This window comes from Semicossyphus pulcher, unplaced genomic scaffold (genome assembly GCF_022749685.1).
Source record: "Semicossyphus pulcher isolate SPU_LCO1_2020_fin unplaced genomic scaffold, fSemPul1.0.p SCAF_2, whole genome shotgun sequence".
Lineage (NCBI taxonomy): Eukaryota > Metazoa > Chordata > Actinopteri > Labriformes > Labridae > Semicossyphus > Semicossyphus pulcher.
Window position 1 is genome coordinate 10,057,568 of NW_027211693.1, and position 20,108 is coordinate 10,077,675.

At 41.8% G+C, this 20,108-nt stretch overlaps 1 protein-coding gene across 1 annotated transcript in view; it reads left to right on the forward strand.

Moving 5' to 3' along the window:
• The window catches only part of LOC138597746 (teneurin-3), a 98,781-nt gene that overhangs the window by 73,596 nt on the left and 5,077 nt on the right, over positions 1–20,108 (forward strand). The window contains exons 17-24 of the mRNA XM_069669227.1: positions 2,152–2,401; positions 4,857–4,877; positions 8,616–8,848; positions 10,641–10,795; positions 13,939–14,822; positions 16,488–16,663; positions 17,094–17,329; positions 18,058–18,354. Of these exons, the coding sequence (XP_069525328.1) occupies positions 2,152–2,401; positions 4,857–4,877; positions 8,616–8,848; positions 10,641–10,795; positions 13,939–14,822; positions 16,488–16,663; positions 17,094–17,329; positions 18,058–18,354 (2,252 nt within the window). The remainder of the gene's footprint in view (positions 1–2,151; positions 2,402–4,856; positions 4,878–8,615; positions 8,849–10,640; positions 10,796–13,938; positions 14,823–16,487; positions 16,664–17,093; positions 17,330–18,057; positions 18,355–20,108) is intronic.

A 20,108-nucleotide genomic window follows, 5' to 3' on the forward strand; every position in this document is an offset into this window, starting at 1 on the left:
CACTCTGAATGTTAAGGAGCTTTTTACACAAACAGGCATTAAAATTCCACTCAGATTTCAGTGCTTGTTATTTGTAGTTTTGGATGCAGCGTCAACCTTTAAGCTCGGCGAGGGATTTTCTTCATCTCACTCTGCGTTTCATTCAGTGAGCAGACACATGGATCACAGTTCAATTAAAGTCCCAAGGTCACGCGTTTGATGGCGTCACGCATAAAACAGTCCCCCGGACCTATTTGTCTTTGTTAGAGGCTCATGTATAATGCTCTGGGATACAAAAGACGGATTGGTCAGATCGGCCTGTCAGGAGTCTCGCCGGACCGTGCCTTCATTTGAATTTGCCCTTCAATCAATTAAATCACTGAAAGGAACTAATCAGAGAAGGGACGAGCAGCACTGGCCGCACGCTCGATTTCACATACATGGAGGGTTACGATGGCTTACGGGATAACCCTCTGGGAGAACGACATTATGTGGCCATTCAGTGGTGCCATAGATCCACTAATTAGGACAGAGGCTGTGTGAATTCAAACAAGTTGTTGGATGTGAATAATTAAGGGCTTCCAGCATGCACTTCTTCCCTTTGATCTGCTTTTTCCCCTTTGAAGAGAGTCCCACTGTATCAGTACCCCCTCCTCTGAAAAAGTCAGCTATATCTGCTTCTTGTTAAAAGAATAATTAATATTAATTGTAGTGACTCACCAAATATGGTGAGTCCTCGGTGAAAATATATGCACCGTTATTATGGGGGCATATAGGCTGTATTCCTGTTTACCGGCTTCCTGTCGAGTTAAAAGAACAGCATTTACATAACATGTACTCAGTGGAACATTTACAGGAACCCACTGAAGCAGCTCTATGGTCAGTTGGTTGCCTGCATCACTGTTTGATCTTTACTCACAAAAAAACTAATCGAAACCACAATATGACCTTTTTAATAGAACCGTATTACTCGTGTGTCCTTAGGGCAATCTTAAAATACCTTTCCTTAAAGAGGGGGTATTATGCTGTTTCACATTTTAAGACATATATATAATTTTACAATGTTGGATGTCCAAACTAAACGTGACTGTTTCAAATCTAAAGGTAAAAGTATGTTGGAGTGATCCCCAGGCCTCTCAGCTCAGTCTGCAGGCTGCTGTGAACGCCAGGTTTCACATTGTTTTTTGTACACGCTGCACTTTGTGACGTCACAGCAGGCTTCGGAGAGTTAGCCAATCAGAAGAAAGTGGGCGTGTAGGGGCGGGGTTTCTTAAATGGACAGAGCTGACTGAGTCGTATATCGCTGTATGAGGGCCTGCACAGACCACCAAGTTATTATGGGAATATAATACAATTATGTAATAAACAAACACATTTATAATTTATTTTAGTGTTTAGTTACTAGAGATTCATAGTTAGTTTACTCCTGCTTCCTAGTTTGTGAAATGGAATATAGACACCTGAATCAGCTGCTACATACCATGTGGGTGTTGAGCAGTACTGTGAAATAAATGTACTACTATATTCTTGCATGTATATATATATATATATATATATATATAAAGCCAGATATAGTTTACATAGAAATTACTTCCACTGTATATCTGAGAAGTTAAATTAAGTCACATTGTGTTCATATATTGATTTAAACAATATGAAAAAAGTACATAAACATTTGTGGAATAGGTGCATTTGCTGGAGCTAGCAACATGAGAGCATAAGTCTTGAAGCATATTACTGTATCCAAATCCCCAACTTGTATTTTGTGTGTGTTTTTGTGTATGGATTAAACGAATGAGACACAACTTTTAATAGTTAGACATATTTAAAGAAGGCTAGCTTCTTACTTCCAGTCTGTATGTGCAGCTATGCTAACCCCCTGCTAGCTCCAGCTCTGTATGTAGCACAGATGCAACTGTTTTCTAATTAAACTCTTAGCAACAAATCAAGCAAGATTTTTTTCCAAAATGTGAAACTCCTTGTGAATATTGTGATTGTGAATTTAATTTGTGTGTTTTCATTTCCTGTGTAATTAATTTCAGAGAGGTCAGTCTTGTAAAAAAACAACTTCCTGGTTAGATGAAGGATAATTGATTATTCCAGAAACCGCTACCAGTGACAAACACCAATTATGCTTTCACACCCGCAAATGACTGCTGTTTGTTTTCCCAGGCATCCTTTACAAAGGCAGCGGGGAGAACCAGTTCATCTCCCTCCAGCCCCCTGTGGTCTCCACTGTCATGGGGAACGGGCGTCGCAGAAGCATCTCTTGTCCCAGCTGTAACGGGCAGGCCCAAGGAAACAAGCTGTTGGCGCCTGTAGCTCTGGCGTGGGGCATCGATGGAAGTCTGTACGTCGGAGATTTCAACTACATTCGCCGCATTTACCCGTCAGGCAATGTCACAAGTATCATGGAGCTGAGGTAAGATCAGAGCCTCGTTGTAGGCATATCACACCTGGTTTGTTAGATTTAAAAACCAGCTAATAGCAAACCTGTTGACGCTTTATATCTGTCCTTCTATCAATTGGTGGTTTGACTCAAGTTCAATAAGAACAATTCAAAACATAAGACACATTGCAGCTTTAAAACACATAATACGATCAGTTACAGATTTTGGATCCTACTTTAAACTTCTATATTTGTCCTCAGCTTGGAGGAGAAATAAAAGAGATGATAGACAGACCTTCAGTCACACGTCTCTCCTTTACCCATAGAAATTCAGAATCTTTTCCCTATCCGTCTCCATAATTAGGAAAGACTTCCTGTCTTCAGCGTGTAATTGGGATGATTTACGCCCTCGTGCCAAGTTGGCTTCTGTCAGCAAGGACTCTGATTCGGCCAGTTGGCTTATTTCAGAGTGGCAGATGTTGATTAAATGTACATTTGGCCATCATCCTTCAGGAGACACGTAAATGACAAACATATGAGGACTGTCTTAAAAGGACGTAGGTCACCAATCTGTTGGCGGGTGGCTGTACGTCAAGCGGTTTGTAAGTTAGTGTTAAGATTACAAGGGTGGAAGTTGGCCAAGAATCTAAGAGGGAAAGAGATAAAAATAACTGTCGAACTCAGCAAGGCCCCGTGTTAGCGCCTTTTTCTGAGCGACAGTGTCTTTTTTCAACCGTTCCCAATGAGGACACAGTGTATGCTGCCGCATGCGGCCACCTGGGGAAAAAGCGCTGCACCCAGTGTCTTCTTTCAGAGCGCTCCGCCTTTTTTTGTTCGGCAGAATTTTTCAGAAAGGCGGTAGTGTCGTCACCGCCGCTTTTTTCAGGCAACCATTCAGATGGCGCGCCACTCGTCACCTTGGTTACCACAACATGGAGTAGCAACTTGTTTCGGCTGTTTCTGTCTACCCAGAGCTGTACGTTGTGACAAACAAACAGTATCACAATAGAGACTGAAAAGCCCATTTGTGCGAGCAGATCGACACTAAATGTTGCTGGTAAGCTTTTATCGCCCTACACGTTGTAAGCTTGTTGTTAGCTGTGTAGGAAGTTAAACTTATTGTTGTCATAGAAACAAATCCGGTGTACAGCGCTTTTTCTCTCACCGCACAAGCGCTTCATCCCAGCGCTTTTCTGCCAGAAAAGGGCACTCTGTGGACACAGGACCTAACCTGTTGGTGTACCTGTGCAGTGATCAACCTCTTAGTTGGTACTTAGTCATGTGGGAAGTGTTTAGAGCTGCAGTGATTAACCGAATGTTAAACATTTGCTTTAGTTTCAGCTTCTTAAATGTGAGGGATTGCAGCTTTTCTTTGACATTGATTATAGTTAATGAAGAGAATTTGGGTTTTGGACTGTTGGTTGGAGAAAATAAGCAATTTGAAGACATCATTAAAAATAGTAATGAGCATTTTTCACAGCCTTTTAACTACACATTTTATTGATTTAATTGGGAAAATAATCAGCAAATGAATCGATGATGACATAAATTGCAGCCCCAGAAGTGTGTAAGTGGGAAGCAGGTTGCCTGCTTTAAAGGAAAATGCCCGCTCAGCATCCCTTTTCCTGGATAAATAATGGTTTAAGAAATGGTTTGTGTCTCCAAGCAACTGTTTTCCTTTGTTAACAAGGAGAGAAACACAAAGCACTGCTATGAAGACTTAATGTGCAAGTTAGGCAAGTTATTTTTAGTCTGACAAACGACACACAATCTTTGCATTAGATGGCTCTTTCAGCGCTGACATAAAGGTAGGAGATACCATACCTCTATTGCTCACTTTCCAACATTTAAAGATCAGAGTAGCTTCAGGTTTTTGCTATGTTTGATGCGTGCTTGTTGTATAAGAGTGTAAATTCACATGGCATTCCCTTTCAGCTGCCGTAAGTCTGTATTTAGAGTCCGGCTTCAGTGGCCGACGTAACAAGTGGCGGAATCAATATTTCAATACGAGCGGTCAAATTGGGAAAAACAGTGGTAATGCAGGATGTGGCTTCATGAAGATGGGAGTACATATCCTCCTCTCTGCGGGGTTGCAGCTCTCAGCCACAGTCGCGCTTCTCCACTTTCTGCCAAACAAATTTTGTCATTGCCTCTGACTTTCTGCAGCGTCTGTGTGGATTCTTCAAGGGGATACTTTGACTTTCTGCAAGTCAGCTGTTGTCTGTTTTTTTTTTTCCCTCACTCGATACTGTGAGTGAAAAAAAGATGCTGTGCATTTTAAGCTAAATTATTGAGTCCTTGTAGGCACTTATTCCTCGTGGTTTCAGCGAGGATAACAACGCTTAAAGCAAAAACAAACTTCTAGGACAAGATTGGGAAAATAATAACCTTGAAAATAAGATGTAAAAGTATCCTTTAAAGATTTACCTGTTTCACCATTTGATTCTTCTTCCCCTCTTCATCCTGCTCCCTCTCTTCCCTGTCGTAGAAATAAAGACTTTAGACACAGGTAGGTGTTTCGTCTTAGTGCATGCTTCTTTTAGTATTCTTCCTACATCGCCATCTGCATCATCCTCTTTTTAACTCTGACAACTCTTCCTTTTACAGTCGCCTTTAGCTCCAGTGATTACCATGGGTAATTATAGCAAACCAATTATAGCTTGATTACATCTAAACAAGAGGAAGGGTGCACGTGTCTGTGGGAATATACAGACAGAAATGGCTACAACATGCACTTAAGCCGTTTACATATTTAAAGTGTGCCTACGTTTAAATGAAAAAAGGACATTAAGGGAATTGTAACACTTACATGTTCCTGTAATGCAGTCCAGTGCAACAGCTCTGCAATAAAAAGTACCATTGTGAAGCTTTCAATTACAGATACAATGATGGTGTTTGGCAGATGTTCATATCCAGAGGGGCTTAAACAAATGCTTTGTATTCAGGATTAAGTCAGCAGCATCAGATCAAGGGAAATGGACATTGGTGGCAATTAGGTTGTTAGTAATAAACTGGACCATAAGCGCCAGAGGTGAGACTACACAGTAGCTGTCAGTGTGGTGTCTCTGCTATGAAAACAGGATTATAAGGCTTTTAAATTTTTAAATCTATTTGTCCGCTGACAGCAGCAGCAGCAGCAGCATTTCCCTCCTCTATTTTTTACTACAGGATGCATTCTCTCTCCTTTATCTATTTTTAGCAGCTCAGATCAGATGCAGTGCAGTTTTGATCAATGCCAGTGTCCGAGTTTTTCCGTGTAAGCTCCACATGACCACCATTGAAGATAAATAAAGCTGTCCGGGGCAGCGAAGTGTAGCATAACATGTTATCCATCACCAGAATAAACTTTGTTTTGATTTTCCTCCAAAGGGGAGCCGTGTAGCTTTGATGATGTAGGGTAGATGACCACAACCGTCCAGGTCACTGTCCGTCCATGTCACGTATGTTTCCTTTAGGTTTCTGTTTGTGGAGTCTGTGCGGACCGCACCTCAAAGACCAGACTAAAGGAAACAAACCACAGGCCTGAACAGTTACGCACAAATCTATAAGACAGAACAAAAAAAGTTTGTTCTTGATGCATGTTTCAAAAGAACCTTGTGAAAGTTGAGTCATGTTTCTTTGGGCAGCACAGAGACAAAAGAGCACGGACGTGGTTTTAAAAGAGAGTCTTTCATGCTTCTGTAAGACGGCTTGTTTTTTGTTGATGTTTTTTCTTCTCCTCTGTTCGGAGCCAGCCTCCACGCAAGAGATGAATGAACCAATCAGCTTGCTTGACAGGAAGGCCAGCAAGACACGTTAACAACAGAGACATGTCTTATACTCTGCTAGCTAACCTACCCTTGACCATGATACAGTTGTCTCTTTAGGTTTACCAAGTTTTTGTCTTTGCGGGAACATGATTCCTTTCCTATTTCGAATCCCGGTTTGGACGTAGTGAGCCTTTCTGTGTGGAGTTTTTACTCCGGCTTCCTCCCGCAGTCCAAAGACATGCTCGTTAGGTTAATTGATGACTCTAAAATTCCCTGTAGGTGTGAATGTGAAAGGTTGTCTGTCTCTATGTGTCAGCCCTGTGATTGACTGGCGATCAGTCCAGAGCGTACCCTGCCTCTTGCCCCAATGGCAGCTGGGATAGGCTCCAGCCCCCCTCACCCTGAACAGGATCCGTGGTATAGAAGATGGATGGATGGATGATTGAATGGTGAATTAGTTGGACTAAGGGCACTTAAATATCCATATATGGAGATTATGAAAAAGCTAAATCGTCATCAGATGATTACTTACTGGTTCCAGGATTGCGTTACAGCCAGTGTGGTCCACGTCTTTTGCTCTCAGCACAGATGGTTTTCCAACATACAACCACAGCCAGCTGAAACACGATTGGACAATACTACTCAGACCACAAAAACAGACAGCTTCTGACACCAAAAATCTTGACCCTTAGCCTAAAGATTCAACATTCATATGCAGATATCTGTTAATAGAGATTAGGAGATGACTAGCTGCTGCGCTAGCACCTTGATGATGATTTTCAAATGTCCATGTGGATACTTAAAACGCCAATGTCAACAGCTGATCTGATTAAATTATTTTAAGACAACAAATGAGGTCATTTTTTAGGCAAAAGCAAAAATTTTTGTACCCAAGATAAAACACCACAAAAGCCCGAAACGTCACCATACATCTGTCTCATCATTAGAAGCTTCACAAAGGTCAAACTTACAGCAGTGCTGTTACATTGGTCTGTATGAGGTCCAACAGGTGTTTCACTTCTTGAAGGTTATCTCTACTGTAAAAGAAAGGGTTACTAATGACGTCATGCTGAATGCTTAATTGAAACTTGATAAGAGCCTCTTATTTTGGTAATTTCCTTTAACTCATAGTAGCTGTCAGGTTTTTATGACTCCATCTTCATCATTTTACAAAGACGTTTCATTGCCACATTTATTTTGCCGTCACATTATCCCACTTCCAAAGCCAACCAGTACTGACGGAGGAACCATTAAGCTGGAGTAAAACCAGAGCAGCCATGTTTATGACTGCACAGTGGAGCGAGCTATTTTTCATGTTAACTGCCTCTGTTTTTAGCTCTTTAATGACACTTAAGCACCTGCTATGTATCAACTCTGCCCTAATACGAAATGTTAATTCAATAGATTTCCAGTATTTGGAATTAGTTTAAAAGGACTGTCACAGAAAATGAAGATTTAATTGGTTTTGTAATTATATTTGTTTAAATATCAGTCAATCATGTGTTGTATAATCTTTGATCACTAAAGCCTGATACATTTGCTCTCTGATACAAAAGGGTGAGATCCATTATGAGCCCGTTAATGCAATAGGCAAAGCAGGAAGCAACGCCATTAGTTGTTACAGTTTGTTAACATAAGCCAGTCGTTTCTGTGATTTCTAAAGGCTTCTCCCAGCAGGGGATCCAGCTCACGCCTTGTCATTTTTCTGCGGTGGTATCCTGTTTAATTCAGTTTGACTTCCATCCTTTCAACCTCTGCTGCCTCACGTTCTGTCTTTTGTTTTTCACTCACAAATGCTCTACCTTTGTTTTGTTTTTTCCTGCTGTGGGAATTCTTTGCACGTTTTTTTTTTCACCACATTAAAACAGACATTATTCCTTCTTCAGTTCATTAGCCGCATAAATGGCAATAATGCTACTTATCTCGAGTTGATAACAAGGTTTATATTTTAAGCTGCAACTGGACTGGAAGGAAACAGTTACACTTAATTAAGCACGTATGGTGTGCGTTTCAGAAATAACATCCTTAATGACAGCTTAAATACTAAGAACATAACCTGATTGAAAATCTGCATTAACTTTCTGCCATCTCCTTTCAAGCAATTAAAAAACAATAGCCTGAGAAAGGATCCCTGATTCCAGTACAATTAAAACAATGTATGATCGCATGCTGGCCTTGCATTAAGTATTTAAATAATGCAGCTTTTTATATTCTCTTAAATGCTTTGAGGATATTAAGAGTTTTGTACATCTAACTTTAGAAATCAGAAGCAGAATGAAAACAACGTTTTATCTGAGGAGAGGTGTCAAGAGTCACTCTCGTACTGTTTTATTCAGAGGGACAATCTGCCTTAATGTTATACAGGTTGTTTCAGATGAGGGTTATTGCATCAGATCACATTCTAGGGCTAAATTAGCACCAATAAGTCGGCTGCATTGAAAGAAATATACTGAAGCAAACAGAGAAAATATGTAACTGAGTTTCTGTCTTGCATGCAGCAACAACCCTGCACACCGGTATTACCTGGCAACAGATCCAGTCACCGGCCAGCTGTACGTGTCAGACACAAACTCCCGGAGGATCTACAGACCGAAAACCTTAACCGGGACCAAGGACCTGCAGTCGAACGCGGAGGTGGTGGCAGGGACCGGCGAGCACTGCCTGCCCTTCGATGAGAACCACTGTGGTGATGGCGGTAAAGCTCCAGAGGCCTCTCTCACCGGACCCAAAGGTACTGTGTGAAACTAATGAAGATGTCGTACTCAGATGGAGGGGCGGGACTCGGTGATGGGTTTCAGAGCTGTGAGTGACAGCGGCTGGATTTGAATTTATGGGCACCATGTGGGGTGTGTGCCAACGCAACACGCTTTCTGATGTTAATGGATTGATTTTAGTTGTGGGTCATGTGTGGCTGTTAGCGAGCCTGTCAACTAAAAAAAAAAGGCTGTGTACTGCTGCTGCTTATCAGAAAAGTTGTTGTTTGAACCCCAAGAAATATAATGCATAATTTATTTAGCATATTCCCATAAATATCCTTTTGAAAATGTAAACTTGATTGAAGACTTTTCTCAAACAGCTCATGTGAAACTGGAAGTCTAAAGGCATCTGAAGCTAAAAGTAAGAGCTTTCCACAAGTTGATACCCAATATGCACAACTATGCACATGGCCATTTGTGCCATTTGTTCCTGGATTGCTCACTTTTCCATAAAGTCTTCCGGATGAAAAGGCAAGGATGAATTGTGTTGCGCTAGTTGTTGCCCGCTCTGAATGCCAACTGCAATAGCTCAGCTTCAGCTGGGTGATAAAGGCTCGAGTGAAGGCAATCTGAGGGAGCGACTCTAATGATGGAGTGGGTGGAAGCCGAGACCAGAGAAGAAACAGCAGATGGCTCCTATATTTTTTTTCCCTCCCCTCAGACATTTGGTCAACTCTGCTCAAATGTGACACTTTTCATCTGTCTCAGAATCTCAGACCGTCAAATAGCCAGTTCCCAAGGATTCACCGAGGGCTCCCTGGGCTCGTCAATGTTTTAGCAGAAAGCAATCTTGTGCAGACCTAGCCACAGGTCAAACCAAACCACTCACCTTCCATAGAAGCTTTTAAAGGCTTCATTGAAAAAGAAATCGTACTCGGTGGGACAAAAGTGAAGTTGAAGCTTATTCAAAACATTTTAAATCCTCAATACACCAAGCAATCTTCCACTATACGTAAGATCAGCAGCTCTCAGTCTTTAGAATAAAAGTCAGAGCCACAGCCTGCTGAAACCAATGTGAAGGATGAAAAATAGTCTCCCTGCATGTGCGGTATGATTGAGTTCCCATAGGTGCTGTTCTCTATTAAGCAGCCGGGTGACACGGGGAGGCTGGCGTGGCCCGTTAATGTATTTTCCCAGTTTGGGACAAATGGTTATTGCAACTCCACACTGGCTCGGCTGCAACTTAGAACTCTGAGCTGACACTCAATCATTGAGACAATTTAGTCCACAGTCGTCACCATGGCAACTGCCTGTCTTTCAACCCCTTTCATCTAAAATTGGCCGAAAGCTGTCATTTCCGCTCCCGCGCTCATTCATTTCTCAAATGGTGTGCAGATTGTTGATGATTGCCTGTGTCCAAAAAATGTCAAAAAATCTCCAAAAACTCACCACTCATTGACAACCCCCCCCCCACCCTCCACCCCCCCGGTGGTCCTTTTTTAGAGAGGAGGACTACAAGATGCGGCAAGTGCATATATACCGTATGAATACAGCCTTTCCCACTTCTGCCTTAGAAATTATTTAATAGCAGAAAAGCAGCCCATGAATTATTGACTGCTGTGCTTTTTGCAGTGACCTGAATAATGGGAAGGCAAGCTTGACACATGTATCCATCGTGTTCTGTCCACTGAGTCATGCAAGCAGCGATGCCGCATTATCTGCCATGTTTTCCTGTTATCACAAGGCCTTTTTCTCTCTCTCTCTCTCTCTCTGTGTGTGTTCCTCATCTTTTCTCCTCTTCTACCCCCTCTCTTCTGATGTCAACAGGCATCGCTGTGGACAAGAATGGCATGATTTACTTTGTTGATGGCACCACGATCCGAAAGGTGGACCAGAACGGCATCATGTCCACTTTCCTCGGCTCCAACGACCTGACGTCCGCTCGCCCCCTGACATGCGACAACAGCATGGACATAAATCAGGTGACTTGTACGCCCAAGTGCCAGACAGTTGTTAACCCTGCGTGCATGCTCGAACAGAGGATGTCGCAGCGCCACCTTGTGCCCCCACCCCTCTAACCCTCTTTCAGATTGCTCACCCATGACTCATCACAGATATGCAGCTCTTATATAACTGCATATATATTACCTATGCAGTATAAGCCATCTTTTCCTGAATGATGATATTTTGGGGGGTTTTCTAGGGAGAGTAATACATGCAGGGGCATTTTTTTAATTTATCTAAGCGTCCATATTATTATGAACATTTCCCAAACTCTTCCCCGAACCAAGTAACAGGCCTGTTTTACATGCTGCTCCTTCAGTCTGGAACCTTATGCAATTAAATTTAAAATTGCAAAGTCTGGTCCCTCTCCGGGAATTTAAATCATTGCAACAGAAACTGTATGCTCTCTCTTCTGGCTGCTATTTAAGCGAATATTAGAATCTGGATGTTTCAGTGTAATTCATTGATAGTTTGATAGCGTTGGATCCTACTAACTCATTTTTATTGATGGTTTTAGATTGCTCTTAGGTTCTTTTTTAAAGTGCCTCTTCAGTTTGTTTCAAGCCTGTGATCTTTTAAATTATACTTGTAATTATATTTCTGCTTGGATAATCCCATTTGCTTGATTTTGAGCCTGTAAGATGTTTTCTGTTATCTGCTTTATTATGTTAGTATGTAACATTGTTATCGCTGTCTGCCTTGGCCAGGGCACTCTTAAAAAAAATAGAGTTTTAATCTCAATGTGAAAATCCTGGTTAAATAAATGTTAAACAAAAAATAGACTTTTACTGGAAGATCTTATCCAGGAAACAACACGGCGACATTTTGTGGAATAAGCTCCAATTCCTGGAACGCTAACCATATGAAGTTCTTGGTGAAGAAACAACAGAGATGAAGAAAAAGTCTTTTTGCTCTCAACTCGACAAGAGCAGCCCATTTTCTCTGAAAGTACAGGAGGAAAATACGAGCGGGGAGGAAGATGTGATTTAGGCAGGAAGTGGAGACATGGAGTGTTTATTGAAGAGATGAGTTTTCAGGTCACGGCAGATGATATGGAGGGAAGAATAATTACTCAGTTTGGGGGGCTTGTTTTGATGTGGCTGGGGCTGAATTAGTGCTTAGTGTTCCACTGGAAATACTCAGGATTGAGGACACTTACACCATACATGATAATGAAGCAGGGCCCGGTAGAGAGGCTGCAACACATAAAACCTTTGCGTCTTGCAGCAACTAATGGCAGCCGGCTTTGTCCAACAGAATTTACCGTCTACCTGTAAAAGAGGTGACATAAAAGCAGCTCCGCGCCTGATACACAATAGGATACAAGCATTACCATACGATGACACCTCTTCCAAAGACGAAGCTCCCTGCGCTTGAATTTTAATATCCCTCCTCATTTCACTCCTTTAGAGTTTTGAGATCGGACCGTCGATGAATAATGAAGCAAAATAAAAACCAAAAAAGGCTTTTATCATACGAAAAGTGTCGGTTCACGGCTTCTATATCCTGTTTCTGCAGAAAGTGAATTCTTAAGTGTGTTTCTCTGTCGAGAATGAAATTGCCGCAGGAGCAGGTTCTACCACCTCTTACATATGTGCACCAGACGTAACAGTGCTCTTTGGGTTTGTTTTTTAACGAACCAATTTACATTTTAATTAGATGTCTGATGTTTTAATGCAGATCAGAAAGAGAATGCAAGACTACAAACAAAACACTTCAAAAGTAGATAGAAAGGACTCCAACATTTAAAAGCAAAACGACCCCGATCTGCAGATTCAATAAATATGCGTGTCCTAATGAAAGGTTAGATAATAGAAATGCATCAACAGAAATAAGAGCTAAGGAGAAAATTGAAGGGTGTGTTTTTGGCAACAAAAGGACATTCATAATGTAAATAAAGGAGAAAGCAATTTGTGTATGTGTGTGTGGGCGGTGAACATGAAGGGAGAACATAAGAGAACATAAAGACAAAGGATTAAGCTTGTCACTTTTTCCTAATTACCAAGTCATTTGGTCTGAGCCAATAAAGACATAGTGTTGGCGAGACAGTGGGATCCTCAGGCATCCCAGCTAGCGAATTGGCTCCGTGCAGTTTGACTAGTGGCAGCCTTAAAGGCACTGTGTTTTATTATTAATCACCCTTTGGAAAAGCACAATTCAAAAGCGTTTTTGACAGTTTTAATGACACAGTTATGTATTTGAAGGCCAGGCCAGTCATTTGTGCTGCTACAAACACGCTTTTATTCAGACACATTTCTGACAAGCAGACTGTAATAGTTGGCCGGGGTGAATTGTAATATCTACTTGTAATTTTTCCAGGATTGCAATTAATTCTGCTGTCATATTTTATGTGTGATTTTTTTTTTTTTGCTTTATTTTGATTTAATTTGACTTTTATTTAATTAATACTTAATTGACCACCCATTGGGTTGCTCCTCTGTCAGGTTGCAGCGCCAGTTAGCGCAGCATAAATCGCTACAGGAAGGTATTAAGTACATTCAGGATATACTAAAGCGCACAGGGAATAAACCACCGACGGGACACTTAGTTTGATCTCAGTAGCAGCATGACAAAACTTTAATGTTTAGAAGCGAGAGAGGGCTCAATGGAAAATGTTAACAGTTGCTGTGGTAAGAATTATCCTTTAAATGTATGTATCACCATAAAATGATAAGAGCTAATCCTATACCCCAAAGGTAGGACGTGTTATTTATTTATTTCCTTCTGGCACATTCAGATTATGTATTCTACTTAAACAAACTGCCACATGGAAGGAGAGACTCCTCTGCAACTTAAATGTCACACTTAAATCCTGTACCAGGCAATGTTTCAATCATCAACTCCATATATTTCATCAGAGCTCTATTTTCTTATGTTGTTGTTTCCTGTGCTTTCTGATAATAGACAGTTAGCGGGGCGTTTTATTGTTTCTGAGCCCTTGAACTGGGCTTATGCTTGAGTCACTGCTGCAAGTTACTTATCTGAGACATGACTAGCAACGTGATTTAATTCAAAACAATTATAGGTCAAGTGTACTTTGAGTAGGCAGATATTACCTTTTACTTGCTTCTGAGAATTACACCAACAACAGACGCTAATCTAATGATGTCCTGTGTTTCAGGTGATTCTTGAGTGGCCCACAGACCTAGCAGTCAGCCCCATGGACAACTCTCTGTATGTCCTGGACAACAACATTGTGCTGCGCATCACAGAGAACGGTCAAGTGAGTATCGCAGCTGGCCGACCCATCCACTGTCCATTGGCCGGACTGGAGCGCGGTGTGGCCGGTGGTCAAAGGGCGCTGTTAACCCCTCTGGAATCTGCTGTGTCCATCACTGTATCGTACCACGGGGCCATTTACATAGCAGAGACAGATGAAAGAAAGATGAGCAGGATCCGGAAGGTTTCTGTGGATGGTGAGATAACGCATTTGGCCGGGGCTCCCTCCGACTGCGACTGTAAGAACGATGCCAACTGCGACTGTTACCAGACAGGGGACGGCTATGCCAAAGATGCGAGGCTCAATGCTCCATCTTCGTTAGTGGCAGCTCCAGATGGAACCCTCTACGTGGCAGACCTAGGCAACATCCGCATCCGGGCCATCTCTAGAAACGGGCCAACTTTGACTTCCAGTGTGGGCACGTATGAGGTGGCTTCCCCTGATGCCCAGGAGCTTTATGTGTTTGACAGCAATGGCACCCACCAGCACACTGCGAGCCTGCTCACTGGAGACTTGAAATATTCTTTTAGCTACAGCACAGAGAACGACATCACAGCTGTTACTGACAGCAGCGGCAACACTCTGAGAATCCGTAGGGATCCCAACCGGACGCCGGTGCGTATCGTTGCACCTGACAACCAAGTGATCTGGCTGACCATGGGCACCAACGGTGGGCTGAAAACACTGACAGCGCAGGGCCAGGAGCTGGTGCTCCTTACTTACCATGGCAACAACGGGCTGCTGGCTACAAAGACATCAGAGATTGGCTGGACGACTTTCTACGAGTAAGTATAATTTAGACTGGCAGGTTAATTCTGTGGAAACATTTGCATCACTTTCCAGAGTGAGACTGATTGAGGTCACATTTAATTTAAGCTTTCTGAATGTGGAGCATGCCCATTGTACAAATACAACAAACATCCTGTTTTGCGCATACTAATACAAATTATGTAAGCTAATGCACTTGGCATTTTGGCTGACAGTTTTATGTGAAGGGAACGAGAGCATTCCCTGCTTCTAATGGATGAGGAGGCTGTATAAACAACCTTGCAGATAAAAGATTCAGAGACACCAATTACTGAATTAAGATTGATGCTAAAATTTATTTTTAATTGTTTTAAATTCATGAAACTTGAAGACATGCGGAGGCAAAACGACTGATCTGTTTGCTATTCATGTAACCCTGCGTGTGTTCTTTCTTTCTCAGCACAGTACAAGTTTATCCCATAATTGGTACTTACCTGCACACTGCTTTAGGGCTCTCATTTAATTGTAACCTAATTATAAAACGTGCCTCAAATCTGTTATATAGCCTAGTTAGACAATAATAACTCAATATCAGTATGCTACTTTTTCTTGTTTTCACTGTACCTAAAGATACAATCTCAAAGTTATTACATTTTTTGTGCTCTTGAGCGTCTCCCACTGGCAACAATTGGGAATTACGAGAGCACTCGTCCGAATATACTCAGACCTCTAGGCCTGGCTCCCTTTGTCATGGTTCTCGATTTTTCTCGCTTTCCTTTTTAGACTGTTTGCTTCATCTGAGCGTCAAATTTGTGTCTTTTCTTTGAATTTTCACTTCTTTTTGAAGTTGTATCTGTAGTCATCCATCTTTTCTTTGTTTGTTCAGCCATAGTAGATTACTGTTTACTCGCAACACTTGCAGAGACGGAAAGCAGACGCTTGGCTCCGCCTACCCTCTCTGGCAGACCAACCACTGCTGGATGATGGAAAACGCGTCACTAACTGGGCGCCGCTTGTGATTTTTTTTCTCCGTGAATGTCGCCACAGACACCCAGTCCATAAAAATACGATATACTGCAAATGCAAAGGCTTTCATCAGTGGGCCATAGGCTCAATCACCGTTGTGTTAACTCACTCAGCGATAGATAGTGACTTAAAAGACATTTATATAAATGACAAAGTTTGAGATTGTTACTTTAAACAGAATCAGGTGTTCAATAATGTCGTAGTTGGTAGAAAGGAACCAATGGAAAGTAAAGTAAGTAAATGACGCTCTCTTCTGGAAGCACTGCCTGTCATAGATTGGATTTCTCCTTTGTGTAATTCGCTGCCATGTCTCATTATACCATAAATGATTCCCCACTATAACTAAAAAAGCAAAGCAGCCAGTTGAGAGTATAATGACATATCAATCATCCAAATAATTGAATTCATTCAGACTAAACTCCAGTAAAAAGGATAGCTGATGAGATGTGTCACTCTCACATATCAAATATTTGGATTGCGCCTTGGGTTGATACAGACGCCCCCTCACTTATGCTCTGAAAATTGAACAGAAGAAAAAAAAAGTGACATTTTAATTACAATAAAGTCGATCGTCTTACTCAACAAATATAAAAGAGCTGTAAATTGAAAGCACTGTGGCACCGAGAGCCCTCATACATATCAATGCTTTGTCATTTGATGTTCTCTTTGTCTAACAGCTATGACAGTGAAGGACGGCTAATGAATGTGACGTTCCCCACCGGAATGGTGAATAACTTGTACACAGACATATACAGCGCTTTGACAGTGGACATCGAAAGCTCCATGTCGGAGGAGGAAATCAGCATCACCACCAATACCTCAACCATCCGTGCCTTCTACACTCTGGCTCAGGGTAAGGCCACACCGCTCATCTTCCCGACTCCGGCAGCTAGTTTGTAAGCTGTTATTTGTCATTGTTTCAGGGGTCGACGGGGCAATGTTGAGTAAGCTTAAGTCGTGTATCATTACAGCTCAGAGGGTCTGACACGCGACAGTGTAAATGATTACTCTCTCCGTGTGCGGGTTTGGGGTGTCAGGGAGACGCATCAACCTTGTATCTAAATGATTTCTGCTCTCTGCCAGAGCCAGATGGTCCAGTTATTTCAGAACATCATTCATGTTCACTCTTTTTTGTGTTAAACGTCAAATTTTAAATATAAAGGATGTAAAGCATACTTATGTGTACCCAACACTTGCCTCAGGAGGCTGTCTTTAACGTACATTTTGGCGTGTTATTACCAACGTCTCTAATCTAAGTTGCTCTTTTTGTTTACAATCAACAGACCAATGTAGAAGTAGCTATCAAGTGGGCTTTGACAACTCGCTGAGGATTACCTACGCCAACGGGATGGACACCCACTACCAGACAGAGCCCCACATCCTGGCAGGCGCTGCCAACCCAACAGTGGCCAGACGCAACATGAGCCTGCCAGGGGAGAGTGGGCAAAACTTGGTTGAATGGCGCTTCCGCAAAGAACAAGCCAGAGGGAAAGTAATCGTGTTTGGACGGAAGCTCAGGGTATGTTTGATTTTTTCTTTTTTTTCTTTTTCTTCTTCCTTGTGGCATATGCAAATGATGAGCAACCCCTTGCATACAAAAGCGGGCATTTGCTATGGTCCTGCTTATCTCAGTGATAGACTGCTTCAGTGACAAATCAAGGACAGGAATCAATTGCACAAGGTTAAGATGAGATGAAACCGTCCAAACAATGACAGATGTTATTTTACGTCAGTAGCTGTTTTGTAACCTCACAACAATTCAGCATTTTTTCTTTCTACATCAACATTTAGTTCCTGATAGAGAGATAGCTATGATTATTCTAGGACTCTACACAAGTCCTCTTCTTATTCCTTCTTCGTAGGATCTGACACTCAGATTTATGATTTACGGTACTTCATGAACTCAACTTTGGGTGGTTACTTTGCCTCTGAGTAATTTTTTATCTCTATTAAATTTAAGAGGTTATGATTTAAGTGTACCTGAACAATCGCCAAAGTGTTTCAGTTTTATGAGCCCTGTGAAGAGGGCGTTAATCTCTGTGACAATTGTAGTGAAAATTCTTGTGAATACGCTTTAAAGAGCCAATCAAAGGACACCAACATTTCTTGTTTATACTGCACTATTTAGAAACCAGTGTACATTAGTTGTTTAAATGTATAATATATATTATGATATCTAATTGTAGCAGTAGGAGGAGCATTTGCCTTTCATGTCTAACACATCTTTAAATCATTTTTCTCCCACAGGTGAACGGACGGAACATTCTTTCGGTCGATTATGATCGCACCCTGAGGACGGAGAAGATATACGATGACCACAGGAAGTTCCTCTTAAAGATTATATACGACACAGCGGGCCACCCGGTGCTGTGGATGCCCAGCAGTAAACTACTGCCAGTTAATGTTAGCCGCACTGGCAGTGGGCAAATCAGTGCCCTGCAGAGAGGTCCCACCACTGAGAGACTCGAGTATGATAGCCAGGGCCGCCTGATTTCCAGGGTGTTTGCTGATGGGAAGATATGGAGTTACACCTACCTGGAGCAGGTGAGAAAATAGCATGACCAGAGGAAGCATTATGTAAGATTTACTTTACGGCAGGCTTGTCATTATCACTACAGGGTGAATAAAGAGGTGTAGCAGAGGTCACCCTGAAGAGGCTTGTTTTGCTCTAACCACTAGCTCCATTTACAAAATGCTGCTTTTCTTAGAGATTCTAAGCAAACACAGTAATCAATATATAATAACCAGACTTAAGAGCATCTTTTACAAGCTTTGGATAAAGAAATGTTAAGAAGGAGGGCTCCATAAACTTAACTTAACATCTGCATCATCACTAACAAACTGAGGAGGCGACATAAAAATACAGCCTGGTTTATCCAACTACTTTTCAGCAATAAGTCAGGGTTAACTGTGGAAATAAGGCCCATAATGGGTTTAAAGTAGGGCTGATAACAATCTCTGCCTCTCTGTTAACATTAATTGTCCGAATCTTTGGTGGGAAGCATTGAATAGCTCGCCTCAGCTGATGCGAGACACAATGCAACAGTGCTAGGGCTTCTCTGTTACTGTGTGTGACTCATAAACTGCAGATGAAATTCGTTTTAAGCTTAATCTGTTGCAATACATGAAATAACAATTTTTTTGTGCCTGGTTTTACCAAAAGAAAAAAGAAAAACAGCTGAAAAGCCCACACCTAATAACTGTTTCCACTGGTTTTTAGTCTTTGCAGACAGAGAGGAGCACAGATTGAAAGACTGGGCAAATACAGAGACAACGCACTGAGCGATTGGCAGGCTATAATTATATGAAATACTGCAACTGCACAATTCAATTTAACAACTGTATTTACTCTGCTGTTAAATTTGTGTGACTGTCTGACCACCACAAATACAAATACTCATGTTTTGGAAAATGTTTGGGGCCTTTTTAGGTTTCAGGTCTTAAAGTCTACATCTCCTAGCTCAGCGTTCCCCAAACGGCGGACCGCGGTCCGGATCCGGACCCAACTGCCGTCGTCTCCGGACCCGGACCTATTTACAGTTTTGACAAACGCATCTATTTTAACCTGCGCAGCTTTTTTGTTTTTGCGGTAGTGATTTGGGGGTCCAAGAAACTCGCAGACGAATGAATTCGTTGTAAATCATCATACGTGACGCTACTTATCCAATCAAATCTGTCACTCAGATCGCGACTGACCCCCCAGACCCCCCAACATACAAACATACACTATACCAATATTGAATATAAAGAGTATATGATGGCACACATGCTATGAAAAATAGGTGCAAATCCATTGAATAATTAGAAACTTCTCAAACTGCTGTCACATCATGCAAAACAGGAAGATACCTCTCTATCCATCTCTTACACAGAAATATTCTTAAGTAGTTTTCTTATTTAAGATTGCACTTACATGCTCAGCTATTAAAACATGCAGAGATTTCCTCAGCCACTCCTCGCTGCATCAATTCATTGCGTGACCTGGAGAGGCCATGTCAACACTCTGACATAAGGAACACAGAGAGCTCAGGGAGCACAGGGAACCTCTGTGTAGTAACGGATGACTGGGCATGGCATTTTAACGGAAAGGGTCGTACACCTTTAGAAGACGGAGCACACTCCCAACTGCATGTACTGTAAATTAAGTAAGCTAGTTTCTCTTGGTATTAGACGTAAACAGAGCTCATGTTGTATGTTGACTCCCAGACAAGCATGTAAATAGTTGGACATATCTAGAGCAGCACACTCTGCATCAATAGATTTGACAATGAGCAGCACAACTGGTAGCTGCTGCCTCA